The sequence below is a fragment of the Zootoca vivipara genome, chromosome 12 (genome assembly GCF_965207765.1).
Source record: "Zootoca vivipara chromosome 12, rZooViv2.hap1.1, whole genome shotgun sequence".
Classification (NCBI taxonomy): domain Eukaryota; kingdom Metazoa; phylum Chordata; class Lepidosauria; order Squamata; family Lacertidae; genus Zootoca; species Zootoca vivipara.
In genome coordinates, this window is record NC_142595.1 from 30,278,703 (window position 1) to 30,301,787 (window position 23,085).

Here is a 23,085-nt window from a genome sequence, read left to right on the forward strand (position 1 = left end):
CCTAGCAGTTCGAAAGCACGTCAAAATGCAAGTAGATAAATAGGAACCGCTACAGTGGGAAGGTAAACGGCGTTTCCATGTGCTGCTCTGGTTCGCCAGAAGTGGCTTTGTCATGCTGGCCACATGACCTGGAAGCTATACGCCGGCTCCCTCGGCCAATAATGCGAGATGAGCACGCAACCCCAGAGTCGGTCACGACTGGACCTAATGGTCAGGGGTCCCTTTACCTTTACCTTTAAGTTAAAATAACCACCAACCCCAAAATTTAATCAACTCCAATCCAGCAAAAACAAAACAGAGGAACCAAAATTAAAACAATAAAGTTTGAATATAAATTGTATGGATTTTGTATGCAATTTGTTGCATTTTCTCTTTTAACTAAAAGCTGTCCTAAGATCTTGAACACTCTAACAAAAATAAAACAAAAAACAGCCTCCATGCAGCAAGTCTTTAGTTAGTTGGTGATTGTGTGCATTGAAGTAAGATTCAATGTTCTGTTTTCTGAAAGAGGAATCTTACAAAAACTACTTTATCAGAAATGTTGGTCCCAGATTTCTTATATCATTCTTCTTCTTTCACACTCTTTATTGTGTCCAGCCTCTTATGCACAATCCTTAGTAACATCACACTTTTGTGGGGGATTTCTGGTTACAGTTCCATGGCACAATGATCCTGAATGGAAAAGAAAATATCTCGGGAACAGCCGTGACAGAGTTTGTGTTGCTTGGCTTCTCTAGTCTTCAGGGGATGCAGCTGCCACTGTTCTGCATCTTTCTGGTCATGTATACATTATCATTATTTGGCAATGCTCTGGTCATCCTCATAATCCGCCTTGACTTCCGCCTTCACAGCCCCATGTACTATTTTCTGAGCAAACTCTCCTGGCTGGAGATTATCATCACCACCACAGTCACACCGAAGATGCTAAGCCTTCTCATCACAAAGAATAAAACCATCTCCTTTTTTGGATGTGCTGTCCAGATAACACTGTACTTTCTTTGTGGGACCACAGAAGTTCTCCTGCTTGGGGCCATGTCTGTGGATCGCTACTTAGCCATCTGTAACCCACTGCGCTACACGGCCATAATGAGTAGCCAGGTCTGCATGCTGATGGTGCTCTTCTGTTGGTTTGGAAGCTTCATTTGTATAGCTCTTGGTCTGATCTTCAAGTCGGGACTACCTTACTGTGGCCCCAATGTCATTGATCATTTCTTCTGCGACACAGCCCCGTTGACACTGTTAATCTGTGCAGACACCACCCTGGTTGAAAATATAGAATTTGCCTCTTCTTGTTTTACGCTCCTGAGCTCCGTCTCTGTGACAGCTGTCTCCTACCTCTGCATCATTGTTACTGTGATCAGGATGCCCTCAGCCCAAGTTGGAGGAAAGCCTTCAGCACCTGCAGCTCTCATATCACTGTGGCCTCCCTCTATTATGGCAGCTCCATATTCATCTATGTCAGGCCAGCTGGAAACTCTTCTATGGATTTTAATAAGGCGGCCACTGTTCTTAACACTGTGGTTACTCCTTTACTTAATCCAATTATCTATAGCTTTAGAAATAAAGTGGTCAAGGATGTGCTGAAAGATGCAGTGAAGAAAATTGGTGCAATATTCAGGAAAACAGTTGATTAAGCATTTGGATTGAACTCGTGACCCCTTAGCACCCTTGATCTTAATATAGTAACCTTTCTGATCTGCCTTCTCCATTGTCATGCCTTCCCAAGTATTCATTCAGCTAGAAGAGATTGATAAGACCTTTGGACAATAAATATCATATGTTCAGTAGCTGCTTTCTTCAGTTCTCTCTTCTTGTTCAACCAGACAGAGATTCTGCACCAGCAAAATGAGTAGGCTGCAGTGTAGGAACTCAAATGTGTATGAGTAATTCATTTGTAAACTGAGCAGGCAGGGTCAACAGGATAGGGGAAACAGGAGTGTTTTGGTGGAATATTGATGGAGGGGATGAACAAACTGTACCCCAGAGGCAGACTTCTGTAATCTTTCGTAAAATGGCACCCTGCCCAGAATTCAGCACCTTTTTTTCATGAGAACTCCATTCTGGCATCTCTCAAGGGTGTGCCCTTGCCATTATAAGAGAACAAGCTTTCATTCATTCATTCATTCATTCAGCTAGGTGTTTATGGTCAGTGTTTGAAACTCCCATTGTTCTAGGTGCATTTTGTGTCAGAGGGCCTGATATGGCTACTCTAGAGTAACGACTCCAGCATGGTCTTTTAAGGTTTTTATTAAGTGCTGATTATTTACAGTGTTCAGAGCAGTAAAAATGCATCCTTAAGGTGAGGTGTCTGAACTCCCGAATGGCGATTGGCGCGTTTTCTTCCAGCACCACAGCTTTGGCAGACCCAACCTCTTCCCCCTACGTTTGCGTCGCAATTCGGGAGTTGGGGGAATTGGCCTCCCCCCTGTGCGTCCTACTTCCTGTCCCACCTGCGGCCTGGGCTCCACAACCTTGCCTGAGCCTCGGACACCACTTCCTGACTCTCCGCTGGAGGCAGAGCTCTCCTTACTCTCTCCCGCGCTTGGGGATGGGCTGGAACTTAAGATGGGAGGGACTTCCCTGTATCCCTCGTCCCTCACATCCATCCCCCTCCCAGGCTCCTCTCCCCCCCTTCCTAGTGGCTCTCCGCTTGCTGGGGACGAGTGAAACCCCAAGAAGTCTGTGGCATCCGAGCCTGTGGGTGTAAAAATTTCCCCCCAATCCTGCGATCTTTCTCCTTCCCCCTGAGAAGACGGGAATCCCAAGAAGTCAGTGGCGTCAGAGCTGGTGGGAGTAAAAATGTTCTGCCAGTCCTCTCCTGCCTCTGACGTCGTTGACCTCGGTGAAACCCACACCTCTTCTTCCGTGTCCTCAAATTCCGCTTCCCATCTCCATGGAGAGCTGCTGCCTGCTATCCCTTCCTCCTGCCCCTCCCCCTCTCCCTCCCTTTCCATGTGCCAGGGCTTGGGCCTGTGGGGGAACAGGGCGTGGAACTCTTCCACTAAAAATTCCTCAGGTACTTCTGTGGCCGGTATCCACTCATTGTGGGACGGCGGAGTGTCCTCCCATGCTATCAGGTACTCCAGTCCTCTCACCCCTCTCCTTGAGTCTAAAATCTCAGTTGCCTCATTGAGCTGTCGGGCGTCTCCCGTCTCCCCCCCTCCCTCTGGAGGCTGATCGCTGTCCCTGAACCTGGTACTTTCCCTGTACGGCGACAGCAGCGATCTATGAAACACTGGGTGCACTCTCATGTCCTCCGGCAGTGCTAGCCTGAAGGCTACCGGGTTGACCTGTTGCGTGACCGTGAAGGGGCCCAGCCTCCTGGGTGCTAACTTCTTGCATCGCCCCCTGGTGGGAAGACCTTCCGAGGATAACCAAACCTTGTCCCCCACCCTGATGACCTCTCCCGGTCGCCTGTGGCGATCTGCCCCCTTCTTGTACGCTTCCTTGGCCCTCTCCAAGTGTTCTCTGAGCTGCTGGTGCACCGTCTCCAGGTCCTCTGCCCAATCCTCTGCCTGTGGGCCCTCTTCCTCCTCCTCCCCCTCCCTCTCCGGGAAAGATCTGAGGTCGCGCCCGTAGTTGGCCTTAAAGGGCGACACCCCTGTGGAGACGTGCACCGCATTGTTGTAGGCAAATTCTGCCAGTGGCAGGCGATCCACCCAGTCCGTTTGCCTCTGGCTGACGTAACATCTCAGGTACTGCTGCAGAATGGCGTTGATCCGCTCCGCCTGTCCATTGGTTTGCGGGTGCCTAGCCGTCGACAAGCTGACCTCCACCTGCAGGAGGTTCATGAGCCGCCGCCAGAACCTGGAAACAAATTGGCGGCCACGATCCGAAATAACCCTTAAAGGCAATCCATGCAGTCTGAATACGTGGTCAACAAACAGTTTGGCCGTCTCTTCTGCCGAGACCGCCCTGGCACACGGTATAAAATGGCACATTTTGGACATGAGGTCCACCACCACCAACACTGCGGTCTTGCCCCTGGACGACGGCAGGTCTGTGATGAAGTCCATGGACACTACTTCCCACGGCCTGTGCGGTGTGGCTAAGGGCTCCAGCAAACCAGCTGGTGGCGCTCTGACCACCTTTGCTCGCTGGCAGGTGTCACATCCCCTTACATAATCCCGAACATCCTCCCGCACCCCTGGCCACCAGAAGTGTCTCATGACTAGGCGAGTGGTTTTGTCCCTTCCAAAATGACCCGCCGTTGGGTTGTCGTGCATCTGCTTGAGGGCCTTACCTCTCAGCTGTTTGGTTGGCAGGTACAGGGCTCCCTTGTAAAAAAGCAAACCCCTCCTTTCCTCAAAGTCTTTGGCCTGCTCCCCCCCCCTCTCAGTTCTCTGAAGATGCGGGTGGCAAATTCATCAGCTGCTGTCAGTGCTGTGAGTTCTGCCTCGCTCACCACTGTTGCTCCGCAGGACCATGCTGATGGGGGGGAAATATGCCTGGGTGCCGGTGGCAACTCCTCCTCCATGTACTCTGGCTTGCGGGAGAGGGCATCCGCCCTGACATTCTGCTCTCCCGGGATGTAGTGGATGGAGAAGTTGAAGTTCGAGAAGAACTCTGCCCACCGTATCTGCCTCTGGTTGAGCACCCTGGCAGTTCTCCAGAACTCCAGGTTCTTGTGGTCTGTGCACACCTGGATGGGGTGCTTGGCGCCCACCAGGAAGTGTCGCCAGTGCTGGAACGCAGCGTGGATCGCGAGAAGTTCCCTGTCAAACACTGTGTAGTTGCGTTCCGGCTGGGTCAGCTTCCTGGAGAAGAAGGCACAGGGTCTCCACTCTCTGTTGGCGTCCAGTTGCAACAGAATCGCTCCCAGAGCCTTGTCCGAAGCATCTGTCTCCAGGCGTAGGGGCGCATCCTGCACCACGTGGAACAGGTGCTGGTCTGAAGCGAATACCCTCTTGAGGCTTTCGAACGCTGCTTGCGCCTCTGGTGTCCACCGGAACTTCTGCTTGCCTCTCAGGCAGTCGGTGATAGGAGCCGTGACGCGAGAGAAGTTCTTGATGAACTTCCTGTAGAAGTTCGCGAAGCCTAGTAGGCGTTGGGCATCTTTGCGCGTCCTGGGGCTGTGCCAGTCCAGGATGGCCTGCACCTTGTCCTTGTCCATCGCCAGCCCCTTGTCTGACAGCTTGTAGCCTAGGAAGTCCACTTCTTTGGTGTGAAACTTGCACTTCTCCAGCTTCACATACAGGTGGTTGTCCTTCAGGCGCTGCAACACCTCCCTGACATCCTTCACATGCTGCACTGGGTCATTGGAGTAGATAAGGATGTCATCCAGAAAGACCAAGCAGTTCTTGAAGAGGAGGGACCCCGGGACGTGGTGCATGAAGGCCTGGAAGCATGCTGAGCCCCCTTGCAACCCGAAGGGCATCACCAGATATTCAAAAGAGCCCAGAGGCGTGAACATCGTGGTTTTCCATTCATCACCCTCCCGGATCCTAATCAAGTTGTACGCCCCTCTTAGGTCGAGCTTGGTGAAGATCTTGCCCCTGCGTGCCGCTGTCAGGAGATCATCCACTCTGGGCATGGGGAAAGCCATTGGCTCTGTCACCGAATTCAGCCGTCTAAAATCCACCACCAGACGGCGCTGTTGCGTGTCTTTCTTGTCCACCCAGAAGACCGGGCTGCCCCCTGCTGCCTTGCTTTCTCTGATGAACCCCCGCTTGAGGTTCTTGTCGATGAAAGCGCGCAGATCCTCCAGTTCCTGATCTGACATGGCGTACAGCTTGGCTGGGGGTATGGTTGCCCCTGGCATCAGGTTGATCTGGCAGTCAAAAGGCCTGTGTGGGGGTAGGTGGTCGGACTCCGCTTCGCTGAAGACCTCCTGCAGGTCCCAGTACGGCTTGGGTATTGCCTCACCCCCCTTGACGTGCATGGTGGCCACCGTGGCTATCGGAGGCCCCTCCCCTGGTTGGTGCTGCATGCAATGTTCCAGACAAAAGTCCGATCCAAAAGTGATGCATCTCTGGTGCCAACTTATGGAGGGGTCGTGGCGCGTCAGCCAGCTCATGCCCAAGACGATGGGGGGGTCTGAGATGGTTGTGACGTTGAAAGCCAGTGTCTCTGAGTGCCTTCCCACCGTCATTCTCATGGGGGGGGTTTGATGCGTGATGGCCCCTCCCAGCAGCTCTCTGCCGTCAATGGTGGCCACGTGCAGGGGAAAATCCAGCTGCAGAAGTTGGATCTGGTGCTCTTCCGCAAAGTTTCTCGAGAAGAAGTTGGCTGAGGCACCACTGTCAATTAAGGCGAGGACTGTCAGGGGATAGCCATTTGGGAGCGTGAGCGTGACTTCTAGAACCACTCCTGCTCTGGGAGGGGTGGGCTGGCTGTGCTCCTCTCTGTGCGGGTGGGCGGGCGGGGGCTGTTGTCTGCTGACTGTGCCTGGCCGCTCCCCCTTGTCTCCTGCAGCCAGGCTGTCTCGTTTCCCTGCTGTGGTGCTGCGTCAGCTGGGGAAGGTACAACCGTTCCCGCCTTTCCTTGCCACTCTCTGCGATGAGGGCAGTCTTTGACGCGATGCCTGGGGGAGTTGCAGAGAAAGCAATTCCCGCCTCTTCCCTCCTTGCGTCTTGGCGCCGCCGGGGTTTGAAAAGCCCGCGCGCGCGCTCCTCCGATCTCCATCGGTTCCGGCTCTGGGCTTGGCCTGGGCGGGTGTGGGGGCGGGCCCTGGGGTGGGGTTTGGTGATGTGGTCTGTCCTGGGAGCGTGGGAACCCAGGTTTTGCTGCGCGCGTCGCTTGTTTGTCATTCCATCTGGATTCCTGTCTCACCCCCACCGCTAGCGCCGCTTTGCTTAACTCATCCATAGTTCGCGGTTTGGGACCTCTTGCCAGCTCATCCTTAACGTCTGCGTGCAAACCCATGTAGAAGGCTGATTTCACTGGCTCACTTTGCAGATCCCACCCCAGTTTGTGCACCAGCATGGTGAATCTCGCCCAGTAGTCCCTAACTGTCGATTTTCCTTGTGTTAAGTTATGAAGCTCCTCTTTAGTGGCCTCCATTTCACTGTCACTAGCGTACATTATTTTTAAAGCTTCTAGAAATAATTTTGCGTTCTTCATGCAAGGATTTTTTTGCGCGATGAGCGGTCTTACCCATTCTCGGGCGGCCCCCGTCAAATGCTCTATGATAAAGGAGACTCTGTGCGCGTCATCTGGGAATTCTGCTGCATGCAATTCCAGCGCATAATTTATTTCTGTCTCGAATCCTAGGTACTCCCTAGGGTCGCCGCTAAACTTGGTGACTAGGCTCTGTCCCCTTCTCACTTGGACTAGCTGCGGCTGGGGCACCCCCCCACCTCTAGCGGCTTTCTCCTCTTCCAACTTCTTCTGTAGGTCCAAAACCATCACCCTTAGCTGTTTCTCAGTCTCCTCTTTTGTCCTCACCTGGTCCACCAGCTTGTTCAGCTCCTCCTGCGCCCCTCTCGCTTCCTCCTGAGCGGCATGCAATTGCTGCTGTGCGTGCGCTGTGAGGTTCTGCAGCTCCTGCTTCGCTGCTTCGGCCTCCAGCCTCCAATGCTCAGCCTCTTGAGCGCTCATCGCTGCACTCCAAAGTAGCCAAAAAAAAGATTCGGGAGTTGCTGTCAGAGGGCCTGATATGGCTACTCTAGAGTAACGACTCCAGCATGGTCTTTTAAGGTTTTTATTAAGTGCTGATTATTTACAGTGTTCAGAGCAGTAAAAATGCATCCTTAAGGTGAGGTGTCTGAACTCCCGAATGGCGATTGGCGCGTTTTCTTCCAGCACCACAGCTTTGGCAGACCCAACCTCTTCCCCCTACGTTTGCGTCGCAATTCGGGAGTTGGGGGAATTGGCCTCCCCCCTGTGCGTCCTACTTCCTGTCCCACCTGCGGCCTGGGCTCCACAACCTTGCCTGAGCCTCGGACACCACTTCCTGACTCTCCGCTGGAGGCAGAGCTCTCCTTACTCTCTCCCGCGCTTGGGGATGGGCTGGAACTTAAGATGGGAGGGACTTCCCTGTATCCCTCGTCCCTCACATTTTGCTACAGGGAATTTCATTAGAATGAGCAGTTTCTGATCTCTGGATGCAGTACTGCACCTAAGATTTCTGATTAAAACTGCAGAGTGGGAGGAAATGAGAACCCTTTTTCTGCCTTCCCACTTCCAGCTACTCTCTGAAGACTGGAGAAGAGACCTTATTCAGAATATATGGGGAAGGACTAGACCATGTGAAAAATGAACATAATATTTTAGCTGCAGTTCATTCATTTTCAGCTTTGTATTCTTCTTATTAAAAAGTGTGCCTAGACATTCTGTTTATGGTTTATGGTGCCTAGGTTTAAGGCAGTGATGGGCAACCTTTTGAGCTTGGTGTGTCAAAATTCGCCAAAAAACAGAGCATAACTCGGGTGGTGTGTCACTTCAAGAAAAAAACCATAATTTGCGATATTTATAGTTTAAATAACAAAAATGTATAATTGTAATATATAACTGTCTTTAATAAATCAAAAACTAATTATTTAACCAAACCAAACCAAAAACCCCTTATTTATCACAAAGTGCCCAGAGTTGTTGAGCTTTTTGGGAGGCGCTGCTGACTAAAGTTTGGGAGGTTTTTTGGGGGGGTGCAAAAGTTGCTTTGCTTTTGGGGGGGTGGTGCCCCAAAGCTGCTGCGCTTTTTTGGGGGGGGGAGAGAACAGAAATAAATGACAAATAATACCTTTGCTGGAACTAACACGAAGCACTGACATAGTCTGCCAAAGCGCCAAAAAAACCTGCACAGAACGGGTTAAAAATGAACGCTGTTACACCCAATCATCGTCTGCCAAAGCACCAGAAACAACAGCACAGAAAGGGTTAAAAACCAATCTCTGGCTACCAGCAACAAAAGACACACAAAAAAGGGATCCGGGTTTTAACACAGTGGAGACAAGCTGTAGCGTGAGGAGGAACGGGAGAACAAATTGGGGGGGGGACAACAGTGTGAATGGGCTGATGGGGCGCGTGCCAGCAGTGAGGGCTCTGTGTGTCACGTCTGACACGCGTGTCATAGGTTCGCCATCACTGGTTTATGGTGTCATTAGCTCCTAGCTTTCGTATCTCAGTTTCTAACACGTTTTTTTGTGCGTTCCGGCACCTCTTTTTCTAGAAAAATAGCACCATCCTAAATTGGAGCTTCTTTACAGCCTTCCATTTCTTTTAATACAGTGGAACCTCGGTTTACGAATGTGATCCGTTCCACGGAGGCATTCGTAAATGGAGGCATTCGCTCCCTGAAGGCATGCTTTTGCACGTGCGCGAAGCACCGATAGTGCGCTTCTGTGCACGCCCACACTGTGCAGATCACGTCTGTGCATCCGACGCCACGGAACCCAGATGTAAACACTTCTGGGTCCGTGGCGTTCGTAAATGGAGGTGTTCGTAAATGGGACTGTTTGTAAACCACTGTATTGGAGATTCATCTACATCACAAAAGTTTGAATAGGATTTTACAGATACAGTAGATTGCAGTTCAAAACCACAGTTTAATGACTGTACACTAAAAATATGATTGGGAAGCTGTGGAATTTATCTATTTGTCTACCTGAATCAGATGGCACAAGGTTATAACACAATATCAGGTCTCCCAATAGCATACAGCATCAACTTTAATACATCACCTCTCAGCTTTTTCTTCCAGACAGCTACAAATCTGAGTATAGGGTGTTCTAGTCTGACTTCTGTATAACTTACTGTCACACAGATTGATAAAGCACCAACCTCATTTTCTGTTAAGCTGAGATAGGAGCCTTCTCCCATAACAACCCATTTAAGAACCATGAATTGATTACAGGAAGACAATAATGTACAAAAATGGATACACTAAATGATGTGCAGACATACTGCCAATGTATTCGTTTTGCTGTGTTTTTATTATGTTGGAAGTAACCCAGAGTGACTGAGGCAATCCAGTTAGATGGGTGGGGTAAAAGTAATAAATTGCTGCTGTTTTCAATTATTTGTACGCCTAGTTTAAAAGTCCATTCAATTCAATTTAAATGGAATTTAAATGAATAAATTTAAATGAAAAAGTATTAAACCGCTGAAGAAATCTATGAATTTCTCCGACCTCACCAGTTCTGGGCACCACAGTTCAAGAAGGATACTGACAAGCTGGAACGTGTCCAGAGGAGGGCAACCAAAATGGTCAAAGGCCTGGAAACGATGCCTTATGAAGAATGGCTTAGGGAGCTGGTATGTTTAGCCTGGAGAAGAGAAAGTTAAGGGGAGATATGATAGCCATGTTCAAATATATAAAAGGATGCCATATAGAGGAGGGAGAAAGGTTGTTTTCTGCTGCTCCAGAGAAGCAGACACGGAGCAATGGATTCAAACTACAAGAAAGAAGATTCCACCTAAACATTAGGAAGAACTTCCTGACAGTAAGAGCTGTTGGACAGTGCTGCCAAGGAGTGTGGTGGAGTCTCCTCCTTTGGAGGTCTTTAAGCAGAGGCTTGACAGCCATCTGTCATGAATGCTTTGATGGTGTTTCCTGCTTGGCAGGGGGTTGGACTGGATGGCCCTTGTGGTCTCTTCCAACTCTATGATTCTATGGGTTGAATGTTGGTGGGTTTCATCCTGCTTCAGTTCCCTCCCTCCTTTGTTCTGGTTTCTTTCTCCTTTATGCACTCATCTCACTCATCTCCCCTCCTGAAGCCATATATATATGACAATGAAATATATTTTATTCAAATTCTGTTAAATGATGACAAAAATGATATGCAAAAAGTGTGAAAAAACAGTTCATTATTGGTAGCTCTGCTTCTTTGTAAAATGTTATGTGATTTCTGGGTAGGAGGATGAGTTATAGTCACTAACTAAATGTCAGGAATGCTTCTGTCGCAAAACATGTGATGGACATTGCAACATGACCCACTAATAGCTGACATTCACAGATTTCTTCAGGGGTTTCATACTTTTTCATTTAAATTTATTCATTTAAATTTCATTTAAATTACATTGACTCTCATCAAATTTCTTTTTTATAATGTGTATGCAAACATAGGGGAAGGGAAAAAGAAACCCATTTAAAATCTAAAATTTAAAACTACTTTTAAAAATAGTTCTAAATCCATTCCATTTTGCCTTTATATACAGGAAGGAAGAATGAGGACAAACACACACGGCCCACTTCAGATTTCCTTATTGGAGCCAAACATTAATGTATTATTAGCCTATTTTAGTTCATTTTGATGATATTTGGTCTCCTAGCTCCCTTGAGAGTAGTGAGGCTCCAACATTATTATCTACAACCTCAAATATTTTCTGCATTCATTCAAAGCACCAAAGTATTTGTTTTAGCCCTGTGGGATTAATTAATATACCCCAACTTCATTACTATTCTATCAGGACAGTTAGTTCATTAAAATGCATTGTATTAAGATCCTACAGAACTCTCCTAACAAAAAAAGAAGCTTATTTTGAAACCTGATGATCATCAATAGAAAATGACCAAAAGCAACTCAGCTGATATTAACAATAAGAATATTCCACTAACCCTAATTTAAACATATAGATCAATATTGATATTTCATAAGTGAAAATGAAGCCTATAATTTTCCCCAGCATTCATATTATTTAATGTCAGATCCACGTTGGCACAAGTAGTCTCTCATATGTGAGTAACAGAATGAATGAGCCAATTACATGTATTATTTTTTCCCAATCTGCACTTTGGAAACAGAAGTTATTGCATTACCGAATTGGCCATTACCCCTTTGTCTAGTCGGGGGGGGGAAAACAAAAATCCATTCCAAAAGAGAAATATAGTTGTGGTGTACTATGGGTTGGTGTAAGACAGCTGTACCTCTGATAGCTTCTATTTATTTCTACACTCCAAAAGTGGAGACCAAACAACATCTGTAAATGAGTTCCTAAATCCTTGAGCACTGATCATCTGTTTTTAACGCTCAATGAATGAAAGATATCAGCTTAGAATTCCAAACCAGTAAAGAAGAACTCACATCAATATCTCGGAAGAAATATATGGCCCAAGCTACAAACTTCTACTTCATTGTCCTTCCTAAGTACTTCCTGCTGTTCAGTTCAGGCCGCATGACAATTATATAACATTTAGGAGCAAAGATACAGCCCAATAAACCAGCAGTAGAGGCTAAGATGGAGAAGATCTCCACAGCCACCATGTATTTTCCCTTTGTGCTCAGGTAAGTTGGCACAAAAGAGACCCACACACTGCAAAACACTAACATGCTAAAAGTGATGAACTTGGCTTCATTGAAAGTGCTTGGCAACTCCCTAGCAAGAAAAGCCACAGCAAAGCTGACAAGAGCCAGAAACCCCAGGTACCCAAGAACAGAATAAAACATAGGGACAGACCCTTCATTACATTCAACCACAATTTCTTTATCCAAAGTGTCCATGTCCAAATGTGGGAATGGAGGAGCAGTAAGGAGCCACACAGTACAAAGAGCTCCTTGAATGATGGTGCAGGAGAAAACAATAGAAGCTGCCAGTCTTTTCCCCACCCAGTTCCTGATCCTGGATCCTGGCCTTGTGGCCATGAATGCCAAAATCACTGTGGTGGTTTTTGCCAACACGGAAGAAACAGCCACAGTGAAGACGATGCCAAAAGCTGTTTGCCTTAGGAGGCAGGTCACTTTCTGAGGTCTTCCAAAGAACAGCAAAGAGCAGAGGAAGCAAAGCAAGAGGGCGATGAGCAGAGTGTACGTGAGACCCCGATTGTTGGCTTTAACAAGGGGAGTTTCCTTGTATTTAATGAATATTTTAAGCACGAAAGCAGTGATCACAGAAAATGAAAATGCCATGAAAACTAAAGTGATGCTCAAATTTTCATCATGGGACAGAAAGTGTAACATCTTGGGGAGACATCCATCTTGGTCTTCATTTGGATACTGATCTTCTGAGCACATTATACAATTGTCCATATCTGGAGAGGAAAAGACATGATCACAACTCAGTCAATGGACATGGGCAAATGTCTGAACTATACAGAGTACTGGGTAAGCAATGTTCACAATCATGCAGAAAGAGACTTCGACATGTACATATGCCTACAAAATTCCCATATCTATAAATAAAGTTTAGCACTGCAAGCTTTATCATCTAAATCCACACAAACTTTACAGAGCCACTGGTGCTGAGGGTGGAATCATGTTCATATGATAACATGGTTAACACTTGCCTTCTGGATTAGAAATCTTCCCTTCTGCACATGGGTCACAATCGTAGCAACAGAATGGCTCTCCCTCCTTCTTTTTTCTCACAAAACCTGGATGACACATGTTATTACACACGGAAGAAGGTGGTATCTATTCAGAAATGCAATGAAGGAAAGGGCTAGTATACTGAGGGTGTGCATTAATTGGTTGTGTGCTACCTAGATTACAAGGCAAATTGGAGTGGTTTGAGTTTTTCTCATGCCCCAAATTAGGGTGTATTGAGCTGGATCATGAACTCTCTCATGGTCTGAGTCAATCTGGTACAGTCATACCTCGGTTTAAGTACACCTCGGTTTGAGTATTTTCAGTTTAAGTACTCCGCGGACCCATCTGGAACGGATTAATCCACTTTCCATGACTTTCAATGGGAAATTTCGCTTCAGGTTAAGTACGCTTCATGTTAAGTACAGACTTCGGGAACCAATTGTGTTTGTGAACCGAGGTACCACTGTACTAGGTTGCATAAAAATTGCCACATTTCTAAAGCAAGGGCTGCATTGTTTTTCACATGGATATATTTTGCATTTGTTTTTACCACCATCATTATCTCCTTGCAGGGGGGACATAGGAAAAAAATCATGGGAAGCTGCCATTTACAGATGGATACATTGATCCATCTACGTAGCTCAGTATTGTCTTCTGCCTGCATACAAAACAGATGTCCTACCGATAAGCCATGGCTCTTCCTCATGGAGAGATCTATCCCAGCAAAAAGTAGCTGTATTCCCAAAACTCCATGGGGTAGGAGTCAATGATTCTTGGAATAACAGGATTTTCATTGGGCCATGACATTTCCCCCACCCAACTCTTTCATGGGGATCAATGACCTCTTTTGACCACCATCCCTTCCCCTATGGGATTCAGTGAAGCAATAACTTTTTTCCATGGTAAAGAGGCTGTATCTGCAAAATACAGATACTAGATGAATCTTGTGACTGGTGCACACCTGTTGTATATTCTTATCTCCATGAAGCAATCACATTGAAAGTATTGAAGTATTGGCATAAGAGAGGATACAGGTTCGATGCAAAATAAGTTCATCTTTTCTGGGTCAAGAGATGTGTTCTCCTACAATGTACATTACACAAAGTTTCACTGTCCTAATGCTTGCTCCATTGAGGCGTTATAGAAGGCTAGTGGCTTATATGACAAGGGACAAATTAAACATGAACTATTCTATACATCCCCCTTCTAGTTATCTCTAGATTTGACACTTAATAAATATTCCAATACAGTTCACATCTTTAAAAACCCCTAAAAACTAAAATATGTGTCATAAATGAATATCTTAAAGGAAATACATTTCCATTTTTTATTTTAAGAGAAAATGCATTTAAATGTGTTCCTTAAGCTTTTTAACATTGCAAATTAATCCAAAACAGCCAGAACAAATAAGCAGTCATGCTCTGGACTGATAACGATCCTCACTGTGCTGAACTCCCTGCCCCATTGCTCTTCAGGACACGTATGTTTTCTATTTACATTTTTTAGGATTTTTGTATTAATTGCATTCTAACAATTAACATCATACTCAGTTTGGCCCAATAATCTCATAAGGCAAGAGTGTTCTTTAACACTCCCAACAAGCCAAAACCTTATTGATTCCATGTCCTACATAACTTCACTAGGCTTCAACACAGTGTTTAAATAAAGGACATAACAGTTTGCAAAATATTACTTTATTACATACTAATAGTTCACAACATTTCCTATGCTGAGTTGATGGCAGGTGCACTGTACTCTCCACAGAGATCTACTTTAAATTGTTAAAGTTACTTATTTGGAAATCTCTCAAGTAAAAGAACTATGAATGAGTGTTTCCATGTGTTTTAAAGTGAAAATTTTCCATATGTTAGTATTTTCAAATATATTTGTAAACCACCTTAAAGACCTACCTTAGATGATTGGATATAAATCTTGGAAATAAATAAATACATTGAGGATTTGTACTAGAATATCTACTGATATTTTGTACCTGAAACCAAATACCAGACCCTACCTGGTTAAACACTTTGTGCCATGTGATGATCTTCTCATTGATGGTGAACTGTCTGCCTCCCCATGGACCCATCCTCCCTACTTTCACCTTCATGAAAGATCTATTTGGGAAAGTAATCCAGTTTATAATATCAAATCCACCTTCTAATTCACCTTTTTCATTCAGAGACACCTGATCCCCAATGCTGTTATTAAAAGAGATGCTCCTCAAGAAATGGTGAAGCTGAATTTGAAGAGGTGAAATAAGTTTTTTTTAAAGAAAAGAAAGAAAGAAAAAAGAAGAGAGACAACCATAAAAATATTTTTATAACATCATTCTTTTTCTTTTTCTTTTTTGCTTATTTTGGTCATACCTATAGTCCACTTTTCTAACCAGCAGGCTATACAAGACAATTTAACAACAATATAAAAACAATAGTTACAATCAAAAGTACGGTATGTGTCAATGAGAAGATTCAGCTGAGACCCTGAATCAGTGTTTTGCAATGTAGTTTGATTCAGTCTGAACTGATCTGGATTCAAAGAGCCCCGTGTGGCACTTTTAAGGACTGTTGATCACTTGAGGCTTACAGTTATTATTTATCAGCTTATCAGCTATGATGTTGAACCTGCTTTCTGCAGAGACTGGCTGTATGTTTGAGTTCCCCAATGGGAACTCAGTCACACAACGGGTCTAACATGCTCAAAGCTGATGGGTAGCGACTTCAGTCCTGCTTTCTGTAGAGATCAGCTTCACAACAAGGAATTCTGACATGCAGCCATTCCAACCACATATCTATCTGGGGAAAAACTGGGGAATTAAAGCTGGGTGTCTAGTGCTGTGCTTAACAGAGTATTTAAACATAAAGGCAGATGGCTGGGAGGCTGCCTGCTCTTGATGGGGTTACATTCCTTTTGAAGGAGCAGGTACGTAGCTTGGAGGTACTCCTGGATCCTCTGCTGTCGCTTGAGGCTCAGGTGGTGCTGCAGAGTGCCTTCCATCAGCTTCAGCTTGTGGCCCAGCCTAACTTCTATTGTCTATGCTCCAGTAACCTCTAGGCTAGATTACTGCAACACATTAGACATAGGGCTGCCTCTGAAGATGGTGCCGAAGCTTCCGCTGGTGCAGAATTCAGCAACCACGTTGCTCACAAGGACAAGATGCTTTGAGCATATATTATACCAATCCTGACCTGACTGCTGGCTGCCGCTTGTCTTCCAGGCCCAAGTCAAAGTGCTGATTTTTACTTATAAAGACTTAAATGGCTCAGGACTCTACTACCCCAAGATATAAACCACCCTGGGCCATGTGTTCATAATCTGAGAACCTTCTTCATGTGTCTCCTCCACCACGAGAGGTCCAGAGGGTGACAACATGAAAATTGACCTTTTCTGTCGTGGCTCCCCATTTGTGGAATGCTCTCCCCAGGGAGGTTTATCTAATGACTTCATTATATACAGGTGAAACACGGGAAATCAGAATATCGTCGAAAAGTGCATTTATTTCAGTAATGCAACTTATAAGGTCAAACCAATAGATGAGATAGATGCATGACATGCAAAGCAAGATATGTCAAGCCTTTATTTGTTGTAATTGTAATTATTTCTCGTTAGGCAGGTCTATTATAAATGGGATGAAATTAATGAAATGTAATAGCAATGTTATTGCTATTACATTTCATTAATTGCGTGCTATGCGTGCTATGGTCCATGGGGTCACGAAGAGTCGGACACGACTAAACGACTAAACAAACAATAGCAATGTTTATTTTTGTATTATTGTAACTGTTTGTTTTATTACTGTGGAATTTCCAAAAGAAAGCATTTGTAAAAATTAAAAGAAAAAGAAAAAAATAATAAGTTGTATTACTGAAATAAATGCACTTTTCGACGATATTCTAATTTTCCGAGTTTCACCTGTATTTTTCCCATTCAACCAGGCCTTGGCTAATTGAAATTCCACAGCCTTTTAAATAAGTCTGTGGGATGGGCTTCAGTTATTGTTTCATTATTTTTGTTTTATGTATTTACTTCTGTTTTTATCTTGTGTTTTATTATGTGAAGCACCCTGAGATATTGTGATGAAGGGCAGTATATAAAATTCTAATAAATATATATTAGCCAGGGTCAGCCCATCTCGTTTTACCATCTGAAGCAAAATGAGCAAGTGGCGCCCAACCACATGGCCCACCAAAGCCTCACTTACTGGGGTCTTGCAGCAGTGGTAAAAGTGGGTATGGTGCCCGCAGGGCTGCTGCCCCATAGGATTCATCCTCCTGAGTTGGCTGCTTCAGGCCAGCCACGTATTACACATTTTCTCATCACTGTCAAAATCCTTTGCTTAATTAAAAATTACCTGCCATGGTTGTGAGTTTGGAAGTTCTGCCACTGCTTTGTGCTTCAGGTTCAATGCATACATTGCATGTAAAGCATGGGCTAACACGTAGGCAGCGTTGTATATACTGTAGCTTTGGGGAGTCATCCTCATTTCAAAAAATGGTCCTGGAAGGCTCTCCAGCTTTTCCTGACCTGTGCAAGTTCCATTGCTCTCTACAGGCTCCTGGGAATCTGAAAGTAAGCAGTCAAAGGCCTGCTGCCAGAAGTCCTTGATAAAACTGTCTCCACTGAGTGAGTAAGGATTTAAAGGCTGAAGGAAATGTTGAAATTCCTCTATCTGATTGGTGTGAACTGCAAAAGACAGGGCTCCCCGAAAGACTTCTATACTCCAGTTTCTGTTAAACTGTAGTGCTGGGAAGTCCCATTGAGCTGTCAAGATCCATACTCTTCCTAGAGATGTCTCTACCATATTTACTGTTTGTATTTGATACAGTAAGAATATAAAACGAAATGTAGCTGCAGTTTCTGCAAATACAATCACTGCTTTTGCTTTGTGGTCTTTAACAAAGCAGGCTATATCTCCTGCTATATGGTACTCATTAAGCAAGTTGGAAAAGTCTGTCGGGGATGGCATTGTTTCTGTGAAAGCCAAACAGATGCCATTCTGGGAAAGCTTTGGAACCAAGGTCTGCACAAAATTCTCTCCTTTATCATTGCCTGATGTAACGATCCCGACCCATGTCCAGTGGAAATGCAGAAGTAATTGGACAATCAAATGGTACTGATTCTCTTCATTGGGAACCACACGGTAGATGAAAGGGAACTGGGTTTTCATACTCTGAGAAGGACCAAATAAAAAATAAGAGACCTGCAATAAAATAAAATAAAAATATATTGCTGAAAACAGATTGGAAGTGTAGTATGCTTTCTGAGAGGGCATACTGGAGAAAAATTATTATTTTTCTCTGCCACATCAATTTCTCCCAATTTTTAAGAATTTTGAAACTGATTTGTCCACATTGCTTCATGGTATTCTAAAATATTATGACTATTAATAGCAGACTCTGCATCTTGCAATGCTGAGGACCCTGAAAATTATTGGTTCCATTCCATTCTATAGTCCTAGAGCAGGCACCCCCAAACTGTGGCCCTCCAGATGTTTTGGCCTACAACTCCCATGATCCCTAGCTAACAGGACCAGTGGTCGGGAAAGATGGGAATTGAAGTCCAAAACATCTGGAGGGCCGAAGTTTGGGGATGCCTGCCCTAGGGCAAATATTGGACAGGACACTCTAACTCATCCTTCAAGCAGTCCCCAAAGTATTTCGTAAAGGCAGAAATGTCTCTAGGATGTGAAAAGCAGAAATGCTGAGAAGGCCTTTCTTGAGCTAAGTCAATACACAACTGTGAAAAAGATACAGGATTTGTGACTTCTTGTTGGTAGGCGCACTGGACAATCATTCACTGATTGGTATTCTTACCCTCTCTTCACTGTAAGGTCCCTGGGTAAATCACGACATTGTGAAAATGCAGTATTAAAATCAGTTAGAACAGTAAGTCTGTTCCTATCCAGATAGGGCTTGAGAACATGTCAAACCTCTACAACAACTCCTTCTGCAAGGTTTGGGAGAGCTGTTTTGTTTTGTTTTTTGTTTTTTGTTTGTGACTCTGTCCTGCCATGTGATGCCCAAAACAAAACAAAAGTCCCCTGATGCAGCACATGTGGAAGGAATTGAAGCATCACTCCTGGAAGTTTTAAATTGCCCACAACTCACTTCTATAAAGCAACACACAATCCTGGTAGACCTTCATCTTGATATTGGTAGTTAGAATCACATTCTCCCTTTTGGGGAGGTGAGCCGTAGCTGCCTTGCCACTATGCTTGTTCAGTTCAGCATCGATTAAGAAATTGCTGGTGATGGAAGGACACAATCATCTTGTGAAACTTAGATGGGAACCCTATCTTGCTGAGCAGTGTAAAGAGTCCCTTTCGGCTGACAAGGCCAAGGGCATTCATTAGGTTTATGAAGGTAATGTAAAAGAGGCACCTGTGCTTTCGGCATTTTTTCTGCAGTTTACATAGTGAGAAAATCATGCTGATTGTTAACTTCTAAGTTCTAAATCAGGGGTAGGCAACCTAAGGCCCATGGGCCAGATGCGGCCCAGTCGCCTTCTCAATCTGGCCCACGAATGGTCCAGGAATCAGCGTGTTTTTACATGAGCAGAATGCTTCCTTTTATTTAAAATGCATCTCTGGGTTATTTGTGAGGCATAGGAATTCGTTCATTTTTTCCCCAAAAATATAATCCGGCCACCACATGGTCTGAGGGACAGTGGACCAGCCCACGGCTGAAAAAGGTTGCTGTTCTATAGTGACTCAGGGAAGACTCTGTCAGTGAGATAGAAATTTCTAATATATTCTACTTTTGGTCTGCCCCTTTCTCTTACATATTACCACAAAAAGAGCACTGGAACAAGTTTAATGGACTTAAATTCAAAGAACTGTCTCATCAGGCAAGATATACAACAATAAATACACACACACACACCAATACACTCAAATTATCCTATATAAGCTTCTGGTTATGGTAGAACTCAGGTAGACAAAATTGTCTACCACCTTATATGTGTGTGGTACTTGTGTATTCCAAGTACAGTGGTACCTCGGTTTAAGTACACCATTGGTTCCGGAAGTCTGTACTTAACCTGAAGCATACTTAACCTGAAGCGAACTTTCCCATTGAAAGTAATGGAACGTGGATTAATCTGTTCCAGACGGGTCTGCAGAGTACTCAACCTGAAGCGTACTTAACCTGAAGTATGAGAGTAATTGGTTCTGGAAGTCCGTATTTAACCTGAAGCGTACTTAACCTGAAGCGAACTTTCACATTGAAAGTAATGGAAAGTGGATTAATCTGTTCCAGACAGGTCTGTGGAGTACTTAAACTGAAAGTACCGTGTTTCTCATATTATAAGACACGTCTTATATTTATTTTTTCCTGAAAAAAACACACCATGGCTTATTTTCAAGGGATGTCTTATTTTTTAATTAAGTACTGGTATCTGTACAGACCACAGACCTGCTCCCACCGGGTCTTCGCGCGCGGCAGGCAAAGGCTGCAGCCGGGTCCTGGGGCTGCGTGCGCGACAAGCAAAAGCTGCAGCCAGGTCCCGGGGGTTAACGCGGCAGCAGCAACCCTTCTTTGCCACAGACCTGCTCCCACCACCCGGCATGGCTTATTTTCGAGGTATGCCTTATATTTTTCCACCTCAGGAAAATCCTGCCATGCCTTATTTTGTAGGGATGCCTTAAAATATGAGAAACACGGTACTCAAACCGAGGTGTACTTAAACTGAGGTATGACTGTATCATTAGGCAAGATATACCACCATGACTCATTCCACCCCCCGCACTCAATTTTCCTTCACAGGCTTCTCCATGCCTCACATACATACCTGTGGAAGCTTATATGTGCTTAAGATGGTAGCCATGCAAAGGGAGGTTTCAGAGTCAAGTCCCCCAATGACAGCTATTATATTTTTCTTTGTATCACACTTGTAGTTGGGTACCATTTCTTTCACTTTAAAGAGAAGGTTAAGTGTAGTCTGGTAGGTCATCTTATCATTGAAGTAGCTGTCATAGATGTGTAATCCTAATGTAGCATTTGGTAAGATCTTGGAATCCTCGTTAATCTCCTTCACTGCAAACAGCAAGGCCAGGACATGCTGGTAGTATTTTGTCACTACGCTGTAAAGAAAGCATAGGCCACATCACATCACAATAATGTTCCAGATATCATGAACTGCCTGCCATGTTCACATTGTTCTTCCACAGGCATCTGTTTTCTGGCATGCCCATCAGTAGAATATAAAGCTTTAGAATCAATCTATACACACAGCTTCAAAAAGATAAAAATTTAAACAAAAATATTTGGGGTGTTTTAATAGTTTTAAATTGTTTTTAGTATTACAAGATGCTTTGTTTGGCTGATAAAAGGAAGCACATTTAGACTCATAGAATTGTGGAGATGGTAGAGACAATGCCCTGCAAGACAGAGCTTCTCAACCTTTTGCGAAGATGGAATTGGGTCAAAGCATCCTTCAATCAGTTCTGTCTCAATGTTCATATTTCAAAATCAGATTGTAGAGAAGACAATGAAATAAATCACGAAATAAAGACTTGTGGGAAATTCAGAAATGGAAAGAACTAATAATAATTTTGTGCCATTTCATATATTCTTGAAATATAAAGGTAAAGGTAAAGGGACCCCTGACCATTAGGTCCAGTCGTGACCAACTCTGGGGTTGCGCGCTCATCTCGCATTATTGGTCGAGGGAGCCGGCGTATAGCTTCCAGGTCATGTGGCCAGCATTACAAAGCCGCTTCTGGCAAACCAGAGCAGCACATGGAAACGCCGTTTACCTTCCCGCTGTAGCGGTTCCTATTTATCTACTTGCATTTTGATGTGCTTTCGAACTGCTAGGTTGGCAGGAGCTGGGACCAAGCAACGGGAGCTCACCCCGTCACAGGGATTCGAACCGCCGACCTTCTGATCAGCGAGCCCTAGGCTCAGTGGTTTAACCACAGCGCCACCTGGGAAGCAAAAACCAAAAGGAGAAGAGTATATGATATATAACAGAGTATAGCTGATAAGAAGGTCAGGTGGATATTTAGAAATCTGTAGAGAAATGTGAAAGGCAGAGAAATTGGTAGACTCCTAAACAACTGCTTATACTCACAGTAGACACACTGGAATTAGTGTACTAAAGTTTCTCAAATGCATTGATTCCAGTGATTCTTATCTGAGTATGACCAAACCTGGATATAACACCGTCTTTCTGTTATCTACCTGTGATTGTTAGAGTGTGACCATGAACATTTTTGGGAGTAAAATGATAATTTCCTTACAGGACATCTTCAATAAACATTAAATTGGGGTGTTGCTTGAAGGATATAGTGTCAAAAAAGGAGAAGAATTGTGAAAATATACTGCCAATGATGAGGTCACCTTGCTGATAATACTCATGTGGGATCCGGAGGGGATCTCTCATGTTGCAAGTAAAGGGAGGCGCCTTGCAATCAGTTAGGGGAAGAAACACCAGCCATACAATCAGTAGGCACACCAACAAGATCAGCATTACAACTGTAGGTGTGAATCTCTTTCTTCTGTAACAATATCCACTGCTCCAACCTACTTCTTTAGTATACAATGTCCCCCCTTTAGAGCACACAGTCACAATGTCTCTACATTCTACTGGTCAGTGGCGACACTTTGCATCCTATAAAACTCCCAGCAGCATTGCTTGTCCAGTCTGTCACCCTGCAGTCTGAAAAACACAGGCACATTTCATACCTGTTTTCACCATGATTGCTTTTTATGAGAGTGGTCACTGAAAATGCATGCCATCTTGGCAAGGAAGAAGATTGCCATAATTTTAGATAATTTTAGATAATTGCAGGGTTCATAATTAGGTCCCCATTGCATTCTGCTCATAGAGAACAGAGCAGCTGAAGAAAACTTATTTATTAGTTGTAATCTCATAGTTTTTGTTTATGGAGTCAGGTGCAACA

At 44.7% G+C, this 23,085-nt stretch overlaps 1 protein-coding gene and 1 pseudogene across 1 annotated transcript; one reads left to right on the forward strand and one right to left on the reverse strand.

Moving 5' to 3' along the window:
- The first annotated feature begins 666 nt into the window (after window positions 1-666).
- LOC118094705 (olfactory receptor 6M1-like) lies at window positions 667-1,634 on the forward strand (annotated as a pseudogene).
- Window positions 1,635-12,005: 10,371 nt separating this feature from the next.
- LOC148683912 (vomeronasal type-2 receptor 26-like) lies at window positions 12,006-22,565 on the reverse strand. Its single transcript, XM_088654653.1, has 6 exons — window positions 22,423-22,565; window positions 20,970-21,261; window positions 17,533-18,381; window positions 15,199-15,420; window positions 13,163-13,289; window positions 12,006-12,907 (listed from the first exon to the last, which is right to left on the reverse strand). The coding sequence occupies exons 1-6, from the start codon at window positions 22,563-22,565 to the stop codon at window positions 12,006-12,008; spliced, it is 2,535 nt and encodes an 844-aa protein (XP_088510779.1).
- Window positions 22,566-23,085: the final 520 nt, after the last annotated feature.

What these genes read in the sequence shown, in the direction of transcription:
- LOC148683912 (XM_088654653.1), bottom strand. Translation starts at nt 22,565, where the DNA reads ATGAGAGATCCCCTCCGGATCCCACATGAGTATTATCAGCAAGGTGAC. An exon ending in ATGTTTATTGAAGATGTCCT is followed by an intron (nt 21,262 to 22,422) that starts GTAAGGAAATTA and finishes CTTTCTTTACAG; the next exon opens with CGTAGTGACAAAATACTACC. An exon ending in CAAACTCACAACCATGGCAG is followed by an intron (nt 15,421 to 17,532) that starts GTAATTTTTAAT and finishes CTTCAAATTCAG; the next exon opens with CTTCACCATTTCTTGAGGAG.